The following is a 19,416-nucleotide window of genomic DNA, read 5'->3' as shown; positions in this document are numbered from 1 at the left end:
TGGGTTCAAGTGATCCTCCTGCCTCAGCCTTCCGAGTAGCTGGGACTACAGGTGTGCACCACTACACTCAGCTAATTTTTTTCTATTCTTTTGTAGAGATGGGGTCTTACTATGTTGCTCAGGCTGATCTTGGACTCCTGGCCTCAAGTGATCCTCCCACCTCAGCCTCCCAAAGTGCTAGGATTACAGGCATGAGCCACTGTGCTTGGCTTAAAAATATGGTCTTAGAAGAATAAATACACTTATAAGGACCAGAGATGCATAGTATTTGAAATTAGGATAATCCTGAAAAAAATTAGGATGTATGATTGCACTAAGAATGTATACAGAAGCCATAGAAGAAGGAAAGATAAAGAAATGATATGTTAAGCTTCCAAATTTTAACATTTCATTGAATTACAGATGGTTTAGAAAATAAGGGCTATCATGCCTTTAATAGACTGTCTAATGTTGTAATATTTACCTTAAATAGCCCTTTTGCTCTATTTCAGTTCAGAAGTCTGGGGCGATTTGAGAAATAATAAGCCCCATGAATGTTTCTGCTTGGGAATTGAAAACAAAGGTCATGCAAAGGCCGCTGAGGTTAGAAATGCCACGTCAAGGAGAAGTAGGAATATGACCTGGATGTGAATTTGAGAACATAGGTGATGTTGCACTATGAATATCGATGTGAGAAAAATGGGTATATCAAAATAGTTTTTCCAGAAGAGACAAGGATGTTGAGCCAAAAGACCTTTTTCCTTTTGTTCTAAATTATTTGGTGATTACATCCAAGGCTGAAGAAATGAAGCTTTAAATTAAAAAAAAAATGAATATAAAAACCAAGATATTTATAGCAAAGGTTCTGTGAACTGACGTCATTTCCTCGTTGTTCTCCAGGCTGCATCCCATTTCACAATGGCCTCCCTCGCTGCAGCAAATGCAGAATTTTGCTTCAACCTGTTCAGAGAGATGGATAACAATCAAGGCAATGGAAATGTGTTCTTTTCCTCTCTGAGCATCTTCACTGCCCTGGCGATGGTCCGTTTGGGCGCTCGAGGTGACTGCGCTGCTCAGATTGATAAGGTCAGTCCTGCCGTTTGCAATTAACTATCAGGGAAAATTGTTTTGCCCAAGAGAGTATTTCACTGCAATGGTCCCCATGTGAATGGAGGCATCACGAGGGCACAAGGTGTCACATCTTCACGCACTTCCACAAGCCCCTCTTTAGGTGTGGAGAGACCACACAGCTTGAAGCACTTGTTTTTGAGCTGGGAGGCAGCAGAAATAATCCAAGAACCACAGCATTGATTCTTTTCCTTAGTACAGTGGTTCTCAAAGTGTGTTTCCCAGACCAGGAACATCACCACCTGGAAAACTTGTTAGAAATGCAAATGCTTGGGCCCCACCCCAGGCCTACCGAATCAGAAACTATGGGTGTGAGGCCCAGCAATCTGGGTTTTAACGAGCTCCCCAAGTGGACGCTGAAGTTTGAGAACCACTGCCTGAGTAGATACGGGTGAGACAGGAGAGCCAGAGGGAGATTCCAATGACGTCCAAGTTTAAACACTGGTTACCTGGGCACAGATGACTTAATAGTACATTCCAGATAATAGCATCCTACCTGAATGGCCATCACATTGTCACTACCACCACCTTCAGAAAGTGCATATTAATGTGCCCGTGCACACTGTTCTGAGCCAGGCTGTAGTGGGAAATGAAATGCTCAAATCTTCCCTCCTTCTCTCAGGAAATTGCTATTGAAATTCAGTAGCTCAATAGCAGGTGAAATACCAGGTGCAGGCTGCACTCAGAGGCCTTGCTGTTGTCACTTTCTTGCCACCCAGACCCCTTTCCTCTGATTATTTTAGTTCAGAAGTATGTGCTAGAGAAAGTTAGTCCCCATTGTAACCTGTCACACCTCAGTACTTATTAAAGATTATTAGTATTAGTAATATAGATTATTAGTATAGATAATTTAAACTAGAAGAATTCTTTTCTTTCTCTGGCTAGCTCAGTGGATGTTTGCTGCTAGGGAGCACTACAAACTCTAAGACTGACATTTTTTCAAGAGCTTGAGAGGTTCACAACCCAGTATGCAGGATACCTCACTTTAATGAGATGATAGTAACAACCAACTGCTGAGAACTTTGTCAGCGTCAGGCTCTGGGATAGGCCTTAAAAATATGATCGTATTTAACACTCACAGTAACACAGTGAAGTGGCATCCCTATCTTGATTTTATGGAGGGGTTGCCATACTAACTATGTGTTGGTAGATGGCAGACCTGTTTATTCAAACTCGGGGTGATCTTTTTTGAAAGAGGGTTTCTTAACCTTGGCTCTACTGCCCTTTTGGGCTGGATAATTCTTTGTTGTAACAAGCTGTGTTGTTTATCCTCAGAAGTTTAGCAGTATGCCTGGCCTCTCCCCACTAGATACCAGCTGCGTGCCTCTCCTTAGTCATGACAACCATAAACATCTCCAGATATTTCCAAAGAAACCCCTGGCAGGCAAAATCAATCTGCAGTTGAGAACTTCCCTGAAACCACCACAATTTATGGCTTCCATCTGTATGTCTCTTTTAAGGATTACCATGGATCTGTGGGTTTTTTTTTTTCTTTTTGATGCTCAAAGAGTCACAGCTGGGCCAGCAGAAATCCCTTTAACCCATCCTTTTTAAATAATCCTTCGTAATAACTCTAAAATATTTTTGCTTTCTGATAAGATGTTCTGGGCTTGCCTTGAGTTGTCTTGGCTCCGAGAAGGGCTCAGCTGTTCTATATGAAGCCCTGGCTCATTTACTGCATTAAAGTCAAGAATCTGTGTGCTTGAGGTTCAATGCAGTTGAAGTGCCATGCAGGCTGCTCACCATTTGAATGAAAGAGCTGGGAAAGTGCTTACTTACAAGGTCATCTGTGCGGGCGCACATTTTTTCATTTGTCTCTAATATTACTATTCTTTCTTATCTTGTTCTAATATAAAAGTTTTAAAAATTTATTTTCCCTGGTTTTTTTTTTTTTTGGATTTACTTGCTGCTTTCTTCTCTCTTATATAACATTTCCATTGAAACATATTATGCTATATATATTTTTATCCTAAATCATGTGTTTGGAGTACAATGTTATTTTGAAGTTGTTCAAATCCGAATTTTTTAAAACACAATTGGGTTTTACCAAAAACATTTTAAAATAGTCATTGTACTACTTACTCTACCATTCTGTATGAAGAAGTAATAGTTTTATAATTTGGCATGAATACATAGGTAGAAGTCCAAGGGGATGTAGATGATTCAGCCTCTTTGTTTTTTTCACCCTTAATCCAAATATCCTGAAATTGCTTACATTGTATGGACCCATTATTTTTCTCTCATTGCTGTCATTTAAATTTGTTAGCCAGTTATTTGATTTTCCTATATAAGGACATGAGGGAAGATGAAAATAGAAGACTCTTAATATTTTGGATAGGAACACCAAGGAATTGGATAGGAAAAGTAAGAAGAGGGAGAATTGTGATAAATAAGCCCTTTGAAATTTTATTCAACATTTATCACATATAAATATTTACTACAGGTTGAAGATGCCTTATGCGAAATGCTTGGGATCAGGAGGAGTGTTTTTTGAATTTTTTATTTCAAATCTTGGATTTTGTCATATTTTGGAATATATGCATGCACATAATGAAATGTCTTAGGGATGGGACCCAAGTCTAAACATGAAATTCATTTATCTTTCATACACACATAGCATAAAGGTGATTTTATACTTTTAATAATTTTGTGCATGAAACAAATGTTGAATTACCATATAAGGTCGGGTGTGGAATTTTCCACTTTGGAGTCATTCTGGTGCTCCAAACTTTTCAGATTTTGTAGCATTTCAGATTTTGGATTTTTGGATTAGGACTGCTCAAACTGTAGTATCATTATTTATCTTTAGCCATGGTAGTTTTATTATTGAATCTGCAATTTCTTAGATTTTTTAAAAGATAAAAACAGGTATGTGTCACTTCAATATTGTACCAGTCCAGCTTATTAAAAAGCCAATTAGCAATATCATAAAATCAAATTAATATAAAAATGGGATATTATTAATGATCAAAGAATGATATTAACTATTATTATACTTCTTAAAACTTTATTAAAAAAGTTAAAAAGAATGACTTCCAGATATTCATATAATTTTTATAATATTGCTTGGATGCTGCAAGAGTTAACTCAGAATAGATATTAGCATGTTTCAGTCTTGACACTTTATCATGGTATTTTACATTTCTGTCCATCTGCATATTCCTAAATAACAGCCTATACAATGGTGGCTTTAGGACTTTTTTAAAAATGAGAGCTGCAGGAAGTTTAAAAGTTAAGTCTGCCTTAGAAGAAATCTTGGCCAAAGAGGAGAGATTCCTTTCCCCTGGCTAGCTTCACATTAATTACTAGGCTCTTTTTACAAGGTACAGTCATGCATCATATAACAATAGTTTTGGTCCAGGACAGACCACATATACAACTGTAGTCCCATAAGATTATAATGGAGCTGAAATATTCCTATTGTCTAGCGATGCTATAGCCATCATAACACCATAGCACAATGCATTACTCATGTGTTTGCAGTAATGCTGGTGTAAACCAACCTATGCACTGCCAGTTGTATAAAAGTTTAGCACATGCAATTATGTACAGTCCATAATACTTGATAATGATAATAAATGACTGTTACTAGTTTATATATTTACTATGCTATATTTTTATTGTTATTTTAGAGTATACTTCTTCTATGTATAAAAAATAAAAAGTAGCTGTAAAACAGCCTCAGATGGGTCTTTGAGGAGGTATTCCAGAAAAAGGCATTGTTATCAGTCATGGGAGATAACAGCTGAATACGTTATTGCCACTGAAGACCTTCCAGTGGGACAAGATGTGGGAGGTGGAAGACAGTGAAATTGATGATCCTGACCCTGTATAGACCTAGGCTAATGTGTGTGTTTGAGTCTCAGCTTTTAACAAAAAAGTTTAAAAAGTAAAATAATAATAATAATAATAATAATAAAAAGCTTATAGAGTAAGTATATAAAGATGTTTTTGTACAGCTGTACAATGTCTTTGTGTTTTAAGCTAAGTATTATTATTACAAAAGAGTCAAAAATTAAAAAAAAAGAAAATGTTTATAAAGTAAATAAGTTACAGTGAGCTAATGTTAATTACTGAAGAAAGAAAAATATTTTTTATAAATTTAGTGTAGCCTAAGTGTACAATGTTTATAAAGTCTACAATAGTGTATAACAATGTCTTAGACCTTCACATTCACTTACCACTCACTCACTGACTCACAGATCAACTTTTGATCTTGAAAATGCCATTCATGTTAAGTTTCCTATGCAGGTGTACCATTTTTATCTTTTATACAATACGTTTACTGTACCTTTTCTATGTTTACATACATTTAGGTACACAAATATTTGCCATTGTGTTACAATGGCCTACAGTATTCAGTACAGTACCATACTGTACAGGTTTGTAGCCCAGGATCAACAAGCTGTACCATAAAGCCTAGGTGTGTAGTAGGCTACACCAGGTAGGTCTGTGTGAGTGCACTCCGTGATGTTCACACAATGATGAATTTGCCTAATGACCCATTTGTGAGAAGGTATCTTCATCATTAAGTAAGGCATGACTGTAGTGAGTAAAAGGTTTAAAACTCTGAAGAACAGACATCAAATTAAATTTTATAGTTTATGTTTATATAATTTTGTAAAGCCATTTCTATTTTACTCTAGACAACATTATGTGATATTCAAACTTTTCTCCCTGAACTGTTTCAAAGATCAGAGAGCTGGTCCCTCCCATTCTTGATGCCTCGTTTTAGGAAACAAAGGTACAAAGGGACCACCCAAGTTCAAGGTCAGCAGACAGGAGCTGGCCCCTGCTACTTTCCCTCTCCTTACACTGAGATGATTGACAGTGATTACTTCCATTTGCAACTTTCCCTTTTTATTTTGGGAACACTGAGAGACAAATATCTCTTTTCTAATGTATATATTACAATGCAAAAAAAATGAAATAATTATAATCATGTCCAAAGTATGACTTTATTTCTTCTCTGTAGAAGCAAAAATAAATAATTCCAAGGAAGTGGAAGGTCCTGTTCAACCTTTCTTTCCCAGTGACAAGTTACTAACTCCATTGTTCACCAATGGACAAGTCACGGTCACCATGAAATGAACCACAAAACAAAGGCAGGCTTGTTCAAGGACTATATTCTACCCCTAAATTCTTTCTATCAGTTGGGGAGAGATAATTGCCATATTTTTAAAAGCATTGAAAGTCTATATTTTCCACCAAGATCAAATGGTAAAGAGGGCAGGTATTCTTCATACTTCACGACAGCACAGAACTGGGGGAAAATGACTCCCATGTTGGCAACAGAAGTCTAAGCTGCTAAGCATGGTGCCTTGATGCCTGCAGAGACCCCATTTATGAATTTTAAATAACTACTAATTTATATATCAAATTTGCTTTGTAGACTTTGCCTTATCTCTCATTCCACCTTATATTACTATTCCAGATTAAGAGGATGTAGAAATTAAGACAGGTTCCAATTCTCTGTGACCTATTAAGAATAAGGGCGATAGTCATAGTTTTTGTAAGTGTTCATACCTCTTTCTGGGCTCTTCCATTCCCCCCTAGTTAATAAGATGGTGCTATGGATTAGAAGTCTGAGGCCTTGAAGTTGAAAGCCATCACAGGGGCATTTAAAGGCAAAAATGTATCGGCATTTGGAACAGCAATGCTAAGTTAGGTTTTAAAATTTCCTTTAATCACCAAATTGATTGGGGGTGGGGAATACAGAAACTATCAAATAATTAAACAATTTTCAACATTAAGGGTATTTGTTACAATAGGGCAACTACCACCTTTACTCGACAGCCCGCAAACATTTGAAATTCATTCTTCCATTGAGGCAGCCTCATCAGAATGTTTTAGAAGCTTTTTTTTTTTGGCTAAAAAGGCAGGGAAGCCTCTCTTATCCTTGCCAAGCTCCAAATTATAATATGATTTTCCTTTTAATAAGGTAGTAAATGAACAATTCAGATGTCTCCTTTCCAGCCTACCGATGCTCATTTGGAGTTGTGGGGAGAATCCCCTCTAGGACGCTAGTGAACTTGGAATGGCAATTAGGCAAATGTATTGGGAAAGAAATATTTTAATTTTTAAAACCTCTCGCCAACTGTTCTCCTGGTAACCTCTGATTCTGATAACTGCTTTCCTTGTGTCCTGTTTGCAGTTGCTTCACTTTAATGACGCCTCGGGACACGGAAGCCCTTCTAATAGTCAGGTAAAGGCAATGTGTTCTTTTGGAAAAAGAGAATGTGAGACTCAATCGAAAACAAATTACTGTATCCTGAATATATTTAAGTCCGTTTTCTACCTCTTTAAAACAAAAAAACTGTTTTCAGATTTCCAGATTGTGGAAATTTCAAATAAAATTTTGACAATTTACTTGTTAAGTATAAATTTATTAATATTTTACTTAAGTATTGGCCAGATTTTGACAAGACAGTGTAGAACTAAATGTTTTGCCTCTCTGCTTTGATATTCGCCGCCAACTAATATGGGTAAAATTAATTATTTAGTACACATTCATTATCTTCTGTTAACAATTTTATTCTAAGTTTAATTATTTATTTAGTAAATTCTTTAATTTGACCACAGACACTATTATGAGAAAGGGCAAGCCATCGTAAATGTATGTGGCATTGTTTGCTGTTTTTATAGCTCATTATTTTTTAACTTGTATGGTATAATATACATATTTTATTGCATGTGTAGATGAGACTATGCATATCTCTGCAGTCCAAGAGCAAATTTTTATACATCTTTTTAATAACAGCCAGCACTCCAGTCTCAACTGAAAAGAGTTCTTTCCGATATAAACACATCCCACAAGGATTATGATCTCAGCATGGCCAATGGTCTTTTTGCGGAAAAAATTTTTGACTTTGACAAGGTAAGCAAAACTGCTTATGTCAGAAGGTTATTTCCACTCTGGACCTGAAACTTCTTAATCCATTATCTGAATAAAGGCTTGCCCCTTTCTACCCAGGCAGACAAAGGTGATTATTTTCCTTGTGACTCCTAATTATGTTCCCAGGTAGGAACATAACCACTATCTTTGTATCATCACTGTTTCCAAAATTCAACATTTCACTCAACTAATTCACATATTCAGGGTCACTAGACTGATGGGTTCCAAAACAGAAGAGAAGGTGCCCATTGGCAGTGATGTTGAGCTGTCATGGGAGGATGGGATTAACCAGCCCACTTAGGGGTGTCCAGGACAATAGAGGAAAAAAGTCTATCAGTGTTTCCTCTGAGCTTTCGGTCTCCTGAGACAGTTTTGAATCCCCAGTGTGAGTTCTCTCTTTTCATCTTTTTTTTTTTTTTTCCTCATCCATGCTTTTCATCTCTGCTTCTAGCAGTTACTTACTTATCTTTCCAGTGAGGTTGTTTACAAAAGAGTTCCTGGTGGGAGGTATGACCACATAGGGCCAGCCATTGGCACAGGGGAAGCTCAGATTCAACCGAGGTGGAAAATGGGTTCACTTGAAATCAGTAGTCTAATGTTTAGTGTTTCTGCATGGTGTGGGTGTATTATCAATGAACTCATCATAGAATCCTGCCTACCCAAAGGGAAGTTAGGCCCAGAATGAAGTCTACATGCTAGTATGCTCAACCCATGCTTTGTAACCATCATTCCTATGACTACCAGAACCTTCTTACCTAGTTAATGTCATTCAAAAAGACAGTGATGGTGGTTCTCTGGGCATGGAACCCAGAGAACCTTTTAATTCTTTTAATTAATTCTGCATTAATTTTTAATTCTGCATTCCCCAGACAACTGTAAAATTTCACCTCAGTGACATCTCTGGGCTAATCTCCACTTGCATCTTTGCCAACTCTCTGTGTTCCACCCAGCCATTACTGTTCCCTCTGTGTGCCACCCACTCAAATTCTTTGCCCCTTCCAGCACCACTCCCAAATCCTTTGCTTGGTAGCCTGCCAATTATGAAGCATTAGGCCACTTTTTATGGATGAATGGATGGGTGGATGAATTAATCAGTAGCCCTATCCATAGACGTTACATGCAAAGCTTGCATTAGAGAGCTAATCTCCTCCTGTGAGTGTAGACCATGAATAAGTAGTCAATTTTCATCATTATAGTTGAAAATCCTATAAAATTTAATAGCACACCTATTGATAATACAAAACCAAATGTGGTTTGTAATAAATCATTTTCTCCCAATTCTGAAAATCTTTCCTTCAAAAAATATATGTATTTGTTGTATTACTGATGTATTAACAAATTAGATCACTATTAAAAAAATTTTTTTTTTAATTTCAGCATATTACAGAGGTACAAATGTTTAGGTTACACATATTGCCTTTTCCCCACCCAAGTCAGAGCTTCAAGCGTGTCCATGCTGGTGAGACTGAAAACTAGTACAACCTCTGTGGAAAGTAATATGGAGATACTTCAAAGAGCTGCAAGTAGAACTACCATGTGATCCAGCAATCCCATTACTTACTGGGCGTCTACCCAAAGGAACAAAAGACATTCTATAAAAAAGACATCTGCACTAGAATGTTTATAGCAGCACAATTCACAATTGCAAAGATGTGGAAACAACCCAAGATCACTACTATTTATTTTTATAAAAAATATATTTCTTAAGTGTCTTTTATGTACAAGGCAACATGCTATGTGCTAGGACTACAATATTAACAAGGCATATATGGTCCTGATTTCACAGAATTTGCTCCTTGTGAAGAGTTCAGAAAATCTCAAATGTAAGGAAGATGCATTATGATATAATAACAGCTCTTAAGAAAAATGAAGGTAAAGAAATTATTAGAAGACATAGGAGGAACCTAGGGAAGATGTGTGTCAAGGAGAGGCAGCTATTCTAGAAACTGCAAAATGAGAAAGACATTATCATGAGAAATATGGGACATTCTGGGCAGAAGGAATGTTGTTCAAATGCCTCAAGTGAGAGAGGACACATGGCATTTTTGAGAAACTGTAAGGAATTGGGTATGGGGAGAGAGCAGAGTAGGAAGAGGAAAGTGGCTAGAAATGAGGTAACAGGGTATAGATCAACACAGAATTGTAGGCGAGGTTCAAGGGCTTGGGCTTTATATTAAGCATTGAAGGTTTTCAGCAGGAAGCGGGTGACCAAGCAAGGGAGACTAGTTAGGAGGCTATTGAGGTATTTATGATGAGAAAAGCCATGGTAAAGGAAGGGAGTGGGCTTCAATCATAATCTCTGTTAGCCTCCCCAGTCCATTTCAGATAAACTTCAGTTGAAACAGTGTTATTTGCTGCACAAATTCAATTTCAAGTTCACCAGATTCCCTTCCAACCATATTTTCATATTTCTGGTTATATTTATTTACTCATCTTTGGAGCAGGTCTGAGTCTTGGAATAAAGCAGTGGAAATGCAGAAACAAGTTCAAAAATACATTTCTTCTATGCTCAGTTGGTGGTGATTTGTAAATACAAGGCCTGTATGCTTATTTATAGAACTACATTCAGTGTGCTGAAAAGTTATACAATGCCAATGTGGAACGAGTTGATTTTACAAATGATATGGAAGATACCAGACATAAAATCAATAAATGGATTGAAAAGGAAACCCATGGTGAGTGCAATATCCTATTTTTCTACAAGATCTCTCAGTTATTTAAAATTATGTCAGTATTTGTCTGCAATATGGTTTTAAGTAATCTTAATAACTTGAATGCTTTATACTTTTCAGAAATTTTGCCTTTTACAGTATCTCATATGATTGGTAAACAACACTGAAACAAACAGATATTATTGTAACCATTTCATAAATTAATTTCAAGTTGAGATAATTTAATTAATTAATCTCAATATCTCATCCTAGTAAGTGAACAAAAACTAAGAGTGGTTTACAGGACATCATTTTCAATAACCACAATGTTGTATGTATTTCATTCTAATGACCAATCCATTTTGTTAGGATTAGGTTGATTTTAATACTTTAAAATGCCATTGCTTTTTTAAAGGTGATATATAGTTTATCTGTCATTTTAAAATTATCTTCCTTTATCAAAATAATGTATGTGGCAAAGGTTGTATCTTCCAGAAAAAGTACAACTTTTTTAGTGGTAAGTCTCTACCTAAGGGTTGGTCTTGATTTGTACTCTGAACATTATAAGATATTTACTGAGTCTGGCTCTGCCTCAGAAATATGAGTGAGACATGTGAATTGTACTCTTAAACACCAACATTTAGCAACATGCAATTAATCATGGGAGTAAGAATACAATGTCTCAATTTTTTTTGTTTATTCATTCATCATTATATCAGTAGTGGGATATTTTGATCTTTAGCCATCACGTTTCAAATATAGCACTTATAAATCAAGAGAAACTATGTAATCGTTACTTTTCTAATAACTGGGTAGTATTCTATTTAGTGGTTAATATCTAAGGATATCAGATTACTAATGCCTCTTTCCATTTAGACCAGTGATTTATTTCTCTTCCTTCCTTTCTCATGCAAATCTGTGTGTAATTATTCTCATTTTCATAAGCATATATACTAACTTATTTGAGGAAACACTTTCAAATGTTGCCAATATTCTAAACAGCCCCACCTGGGTCTTACGTGCCATTCTCTACACAATACCAGAGTCATCCTTTGGAAAGGCAAATCTGATCCATCATGACTGTGCCTTTCTTTGTCTTTCAGCAGGTCCTGAACAATCATTTTCCATCACCTTTGGGATAATCCAAAATTCTTACCAGACATTCAAGGCTCTTCACTATCTGGCCCCATAGGAGTATGTTTGGGTTTCCTCAATACACTTTGCTCTTCTAGGTTCCCATGTCTTTGAATTAAGAGTCCATGCTTTATAGAAGTTCTCCTTGCCCCCCAACTTTCCCCTAACTAAATCAGACAGGCCCAGCCAGAACTGGGTGCCCCTGATCTGTGCTCCCACAGTGCATGGATCACATCCCTATGCTACTGGTGGGTTACAACTGTTTTTTTGATTGTTGACTTTCATATGCTAGACTGTAACCCTAACCCTAAACCTAACCCAGTGATGGCATGGGCTGTATCTTTCATTATTGTAATTCAAGTACCTAGAATAGTACATGGAATCTAGCAAAAATCTCATTAATGTAGAATGAAGGAGGGGTTTGACCTTTTCAACTGGTTGGAGCTAAATTATATTCAAAGTGCTGTAGTAACCAGAGGTGGCCTAGTCAATGCAGTAAAGGCAGTTTGGTGCCTATAAGCAGCAGCTTTGAGGATTGTCCTTCTCAGTTAGAATCCTATTGTCATCGTTCCCTCGTTGCATGGCTTTGTACATGTTACATAATCTCTCTCTGTCTCAGAGAATCTGTGTCTCAGATTCCTCAACAGGAAATGGAAACAATAATAGTGCCTTCCTCCTAGGGATATTACATTGTGAGAATTATTGCACCAAAAGGACTTAGAAACATTAGTTGCTCATAGGTGACTACTAATATCCTTATTAATATTGTAATTATTATGAGAGAAGAAAAAACTTCATGCCCATTAATGGGCTTTAAAAACATTTAAAAGAATTTACATCAAAAATTAACATTTTGCTCTCAATTTATTTTTCAAAAGGCAAAATCAAGAGCGTGCTCTACGAAGGCAGCATCAGCTCATCAGCTGTCATGGTGCTGGTGAACGCTGTGTACTTCAAGGGCAGGTGGGAGTCAGCCTTCACCAAGAGTGAAACCGTGAATTGCCGTTTCAAATCTCCCAAGGTATGTTGTAAATCTCCTATTTAACTTAGGATTCTTTTCCCCCAACACTATTCCTTTGCAGGAAATTGTATTTACCTAGGCAATTGCTGGGTTCGCCACTTCTTTACCCATTTTTTCTTCTGTGTCACCAATACTGTAGGGTAAGTTGCTTTATAAAGCGAACTTTCTAGTTCCCTAATGCAGCTTATGAAACACAACTAAGGGTGTCCTGTAAATTGATAGCTCTTAAAATATATTCAAAATTGAAAGGATTGAATGTATTTTAGTTGGTGGCCCATAAGAAGAAAATATGACCAAAGTTTACCTTTCATTTTTCATGATTTTAACTGTGGGGTCTACAATTAGAGTTGTCTCCCAATGATTTTCTTGAGTCAAAGCAGAGATGTGTTTCCTTTTATAAGGAAAAAAAGTTATATTATGCATTTCCAAGGAGAAGTGATAACTATTTCTTTGTTTAATTCTGTTTTGATCTTGTTGCTGACCTTCATAAAACATCTTCTTGGCTTTTTACCAACTTGTACATAGTAATCTTAGTAGAGTAGAGATATTAAAGGCCTTGGAGTTGAAATACAGTTCTGGGGTCCTTGCCTTGCTTCATAGAAGCTGCTTTGTGTTAGGCAAATTAACCACTGTGGATTTCCCCCTCCTGACGTGTCAAATGAAGGGATTCAATTAGTTGATATCTAAATTTTTCGATCAGTCTTTCATATTGAGAAATTTAGATTTATTAGTAATTTTAAAATAGTTTTATTTTTCAAGTGGTATTTTTCATCTATTGAAATAGTCTTTCTACATTTTCCCACATCAGAAGTTTTAGATATGGGGGTGCTGAGAGCTGGTAGCCATTAAAGATCACTGAATGAGTCAGGAGTTGAGAATAGAGGGTTACCTAGGCAGCCATATCTGCAAGTGTGGTCACTCTCTGGGAGGAACACTTGAGTGCAGAGTAGAACCAGGACAAGGATGAGCTTTAGCTAGGCTGCAGGGGCTGCAGGACAGCCCTACTCTGTGTCCTACAGGCCCAGTGGAGCAAAGTTATGATGGAAGTATGTCTAGGGGAAGAAAGAGATGGGCACAGAAATATTTTGGAAATTATATATGGACAAATAATAAAATATGATAAATCCTAATACAATACAGCTCTGTCTATACAACAGAGCTTATATTTTCTGTGTAATTGCAATATGAAGCATGTTAGATAGTATTAGAATTTGAGTGCCTGGGACTTACAAGGTTTGGATGTGAGTTTGCAGTTTGCCATATCTACCCCAGTAGATGTGGTCTACAGTAAATTGCATTTGTTACCTCATTATCAACAATGAAAACAAAGCATAAAGTCTTCCTGTCTCCTCTATTGGGGTGGGTTTGTTTGCTTTCCTAAAGTTTTTAGCTAAAAAAGTACTACTATGTAACAACATTGTTTCAAACTCTCTTTCTGCTGGTTCACACCCCCTATATAATATGGCTATAACAGATAGATTATGATGTAACAGGTTATAGAATCTAGATCGCTGATGTCAGTGTTGGTTTCATTGCATTAAAAATTGGTGAAATTACATCTCCAGCATAACCTGGCTGTGCGATTCTTTCCCTGCAGGAGTGAGGCATTGTGGCTATGACATCTCAGCCTCCATTCATTGATTCCAGGCTTAATTCTGTTGCCCTGTCTCACTAAGCAGGTGGATGCTCCAAATGTTTTCTTTCTGAGGGCTGGACTCAAAGTCAAAAAAGGCAATCGTTCCAGAGGGAGAAGGACCTTTTGCTCAAGGACATAGAATTATTTGTCCTCCCCATGTAGAACCTTTTGTCCTAAAGTAGGATATTACAGAAATGTCGACAAGTGTGCAGATCATAAATCAACATTAGGAAAAAGACAGTTTAGTGTAGCTCTATGGTGTCTCTAAATCTGTAAGTGGTATTCTTAAAAGCCATTATGCTTTGCCCTAGTTAATTTGAGAGACACTGCCAAATATCTTGCAGGGCTTTTAAAAAATTTTTCTAAGACCTCAGTCTTAAATTGTATAATTTTGGTAGTACTAATCTGTATTTTACTTCAAATTAGAGAAAAAAAATCTATGGCATTCATTTTCCATTGTAATATAGACATTTTCAGCTAAAACACCAAGTGCAAGGCAATGTTCCAAGTGCTAGATATATAATTCACATAATCCTCACCGCAATCCTATGCAGCAGGGACAACTATCATCCCCATGATACAGACGAAGAAATGGAGGCACAAAGAGGTAAAGCAACTTACCCAGAGTCACACAGTGAGGAAGTTTTGAACTTAGAGAGCCAAACTCTAAGTCTTTGCTTTCACCACTAAGACGTGTTCCAAGGCAACCACTATTGGCAACATGTCAGGAAAAATCTACAGGATCAACTGAGCAAAATATAAAAATATTGTACTTGGTCAATAAGTAAAGTGAGGTGGGATTATTAATGATTTGTGTGTGTGTGATTGGACTTTCAGTGCCCTGGGAAAGTAGCTGCCATGATGCATCAAGAGCGGATGTTCAATCTATCTGTTGTTCAGGACCCAGCTATGCAGGTCCTTCAGCTCAAATATAACGGCGGCATAAGCATGTACATTCTGCTTCCGGAGAATGACCTGTCACAAGTAAGTCACTGCTGTCACTTTCATTCTTGGACAATAATAAGACTTTTAGAATACTGTTGGTTGTGTTTTCATCCATAAACTTTAAGATTTCACATGGTTGGGATATTAGAGACTCACCCACTTATTCATTTATTTGACAAATATTTAAGGAGTACCCACTATGTGCCAGATACCGTTTTAGATGTTGAGATTGACTTACCTCATTTTAGCATAATTCTAGTTGAATAGCTGTAAAGTCAGAACCCTCTCAAATCTCAGCTATGGAGTCAAAAGGCATGAGTTTAGTTCTTCTTGGTGCTTGGCCATGAAAACAGTCTTTTACGTGTTACTGACATTTTGGCAGACCAAGCGTCTTCAGGTAGGTATGATACGGTGGAGTCCTGATACTTTGAGAATTAAAATGCGTGGTCTCACTCTGTGCTGCTGTGTCTCTACTGGAAAGCAGAGGGTAGGACTGCCCTGTGGCTGCGGTGGCAGAAGAAGCAGACGAGCACAGTGCAAGGGGCAGACTGTGGGGCCCATGTGAACCGGACGCCATCACTGCATCTCAGATCCTCATCTCCTTTTAGCCCTCTTCCTCCGTCCTTCCTCCTGAACTCCACTCTTTGAGTCTAGAACCTGCGTTCTCAGAGGCCTATGCTCATCGCCCTTCTCTGTTCTCCCAGTCAAAAGGAGTAACAGACATCGCTCATGGAGAATCTACTACATGCCAGTCCACATGCTCTGAGCTTCATTTATATCCTCTCATTTGATGTTGACGGCAACCCTGTGAGATAGGGAAAGGAGGCTCTCGGGATTTAATCAATTTGTCTGACAGACACTCGTGTACAAATGTGTGTATTTGTGAGTGTGTCTGTACATACACGTATGTACCTCAGCTACACTAGAAAATTACAATTACATTTTAAAATGTTTATTTTATTTTGATTTGGCAAACAATGAGTGTTTATTGTAGAATAAGCAGAAAGTAGAATATAAACAAATAGATATTTTTACTATCCAGAGGCATTATTTCTACCCATATGTTTCTTATGATTTAAAAACATGACTTTAAAGCTTTGGAAAGACAGTTTCTACCTAGACAAAGACCTCTGAATTGTTGTAATGACTTTTACTCACTAAGTTTTCATCTTAATATCCTTTTTTGACATGAGAAGCAAGAGAAATGTCATAAAATTGGCATTGTTAAATCTAAAGTATGACCACATTAAATATTGCTACTCAATAATTCACTTGGTATAATCTTCATAACAATCAGATTTTAGCACACATTATTGTCACTTGAAATAATCTATAATAGAAAAAAGTAGCCCAGATGAAACAAACTCAAAAATAGATTTATTCTTATGCTTATTGTCTGAGTTTTCCTTTTCTATAATACATTTACCTAATAACGTTTGGATCTGACTAGTGTAAACTTACACACTATAAAATCCTAAATACCTACATAATCCTACATAACCAGATAATGATGAGGAAGTTGGCTGTCAGTGGGCTAAATGAAAAAAAAAAATTCCAACTCAGTGTAAAAAGTTATTACAGTTTAACCACAAACTGGATAATTAACACACAAAATTCAAATTAGACTAAAATTGACTATATAAATTTAGGTCCTTGATAAGAGTGCAAGTTTCATGCTGGTAAAAAGTTGTTTAGGATTGCAGTGAGCCTGAATTTGAGAAGAAATGTCCTTATATAAGATTTCTAAATAATGTTCATGAAAAATCTTCTCATTCTAAATCGGAAAGTATTTATGATCAATTCTCTCCCCAGTGCTTGCCTTGCACCCTGGGCATGTCTCCCTATAACCTCATGAGCTTCAGCTGTCTCATCTGTTGACTAGGAGAGTTGACTTGGATCCAAGCTTCCCAGACAGTGTGGATGACTGTGCTGGACATATTGGTCACCCCAACCCTCAGTACTGGACTCACGCCACCTGAGGTTCCATTGGTTTACTCCAGCAAGCTGTGCAAACGTTATTATTTTCTCTGCCTTTCATGATGGGGAAATGGTCAAGAAACACTGATTTAAATGACTGCTGAGCTTCTTTCTTCCTTTGATGATCTCTGATTCCCAAATTCCCTCACCTGTCCTTTGTTCCACTTGGGATATGAGGAATATTTGCCCATTGTTTGTATGTGGGCACAGAACAGAATTGCCCTGAAGTGCAAGTAACTCATGCCTTCTCAGAGAAGAGCAAATTAAATATGTGATTTATTAAAAAGTACTTGAACTATTCATTTTAATCCTCTTCCCTTTTGAGGATCCCCAGCCCAGGACCCACTCACATGCTTAAATACAAATATCCAGGAAGAGAAGATTACGGAAAACCATTTACCTTTGAAGTTGTTGTTTCATCGTCACTTAACCACATGATTCTAAATTACCTTTTAATTATTTCTACAGGTTGAAAACAAACTGAACTTTCGGAATCTAATGGAATGGACCAATCCAAGAAAAATGACCTCTAAGTATGTTGAGGTGTATTTGCCTCAGTTCAAGATAGAGAAGAATTATGAACTCAAACACCATTTAAAAGCCCTAGGGGTGAAAGATATCTTTGATGAGTCCAGAGCTGATCTCTCTGGGATAGCTTCAGGAGGCCGTCTGTATATGTCAAAACTAGTGCACAAGTCGTACATAGAAGTCACCGAGGACGGCACTGAGGCTTCTGCTGCCACGGGAAGTAACATCGTGGAAAAGCAGCTCCCTGAGTCGACGGTGTTCAGAGCCGACCGCCCATTCCTATTTTTCATCAGGAAGGAAGACATCATCTTATTTAGCGGCAAAGTCTCTTGCCCCTGAAAATCCAATTGATTTCCATTACAGTGGTCCCTGCCACATCACAGAACCACCACAAGTGAATAGATTTGAGTATTACTGGAAATGTACACTGTTTCCTTTGAGTTTATTTCTCTAACATTGGTCAGCAAGTGATTTGGGTGCCTTGACCCTTCTCAGACACCTGGTTGACTGCCCTTATCCCTACTCTTAGTGTTTCTACCGCCATTCGCCTCACCCATTTCTAATTTCATTGTCTTTCTACACATGCTCGTGTCTACCATTCTCGCCCATGGCCCCACTGGTGACGAGAATGTAGAAGCAGCAGCCCTAGGAATCTCTTCTGAAACTCTACAGTTATCACAGATAGTCTAGCTTCATTGTCAAAGATCTAGGAAATAAGCCCAATGGCTTCCTAGAAATAAATGTGAAAGATGACTTTTCATTGTTGACCTACGAAGACATTAGAGTTTACTTTCATGCATTTAATTTTAAACCAATGTATAATCTCGATGTTAAAAAATACAGACTTGGGATAGGGGACCAACCAAAATATTTCATTAATAATTGCAGGTTGACATCTTTTGGCCTTTCCTTGATAATACCGAGTATGTACATAGTTTTTCAAATATTAAAGATCTTTTAAAGATTGGCAGTTGTTATTTACAGTATATTATTTCAAATGCTATGGAGTTTACAAGTTTTTTCCCTATTTATCAGAATAAAGAAATAAAACACATCTGTCCAATGTGATTCTTCTCCTCTGATCAATTGTGGGACGCTAGTGCTTTCTTTATTTTCTAAACCAAGCAAGCAATGAAAGGAAAGAATGCTTTTTTTAATACGCTTCATTTGGTTCAATGCTGCTAATTTATTACGCATAGAGTTACTTATTTTATAGATACAGGGGCTGGTGAGCTAATTTTAAATACTAGGATTTAAATTCATACAGGAAAATGATTTGCACATATGAATATTTATAATAAGCCGTATGTAACTTTATAAATAGATTAAAAAGAGAGAATCAGTAGACTGTGCTGAACTTACTTAGGAATTTATAAACAATAAGTCTACTGAATTGTGTTTGCATCACAAAAGACTTTGACCTGAATAGGAGCTTTATAAATCAGGGGTAGCCTATTGCATGGCATCGTGGTGCTTAGACCTAGACCTGGCAGATGCTGCTCCTTGCCTACAGCATTGTGAA

At 37.1% G+C, this 19,416-nt stretch overlaps 1 protein-coding gene across 2 annotated transcripts; it reads left to right on the top strand.

Moving 5' to 3' along the window:
• The first annotated feature begins 897 nt into the window (after positions 1 to 897).
• Positions 898 to 18,233, top strand: SERPINB7 (serpin family B member 7). Of its 2 annotated transcripts, XM_069467889.1 has the most exons (7): positions 898 to 1,065; positions 7,262 to 7,312; positions 7,868 to 7,984; positions 10,560 to 10,677; positions 12,666 to 12,808; positions 15,282 to 15,428; positions 17,835 to 18,233. In XM_069467889.1, the coding sequence occupies exons 1-7, from the start codon at positions 898 to 900 to the stop codon at positions 18,231 to 18,233; spliced, it is 1,143 nt and encodes a 380-aa protein (XP_069323990.1). The 2 variants fall into 2 exon arrangements, with proteins under 2 accessions (XP_069323990.1, XP_069323991.1); XM_069467890.1 differs by lacking the exon at positions 7,262 to 7,312.
• Positions 18,234 to 19,416: the final 1,183 nt, after the last annotated feature.

The sequence above is a fragment of the Eulemur rufifrons genome, chromosome 5 (assembly GCF_041146395.1).
Source record: "Eulemur rufifrons isolate Redbay chromosome 5, OSU_ERuf_1, whole genome shotgun sequence".
Taxonomy (NCBI): domain Eukaryota; kingdom Metazoa; phylum Chordata; class Mammalia; order Primates; family Lemuridae; genus Eulemur; species Eulemur rufifrons.
This window is presented reverse-complemented; position numbering and strand designations above follow the sequence as displayed.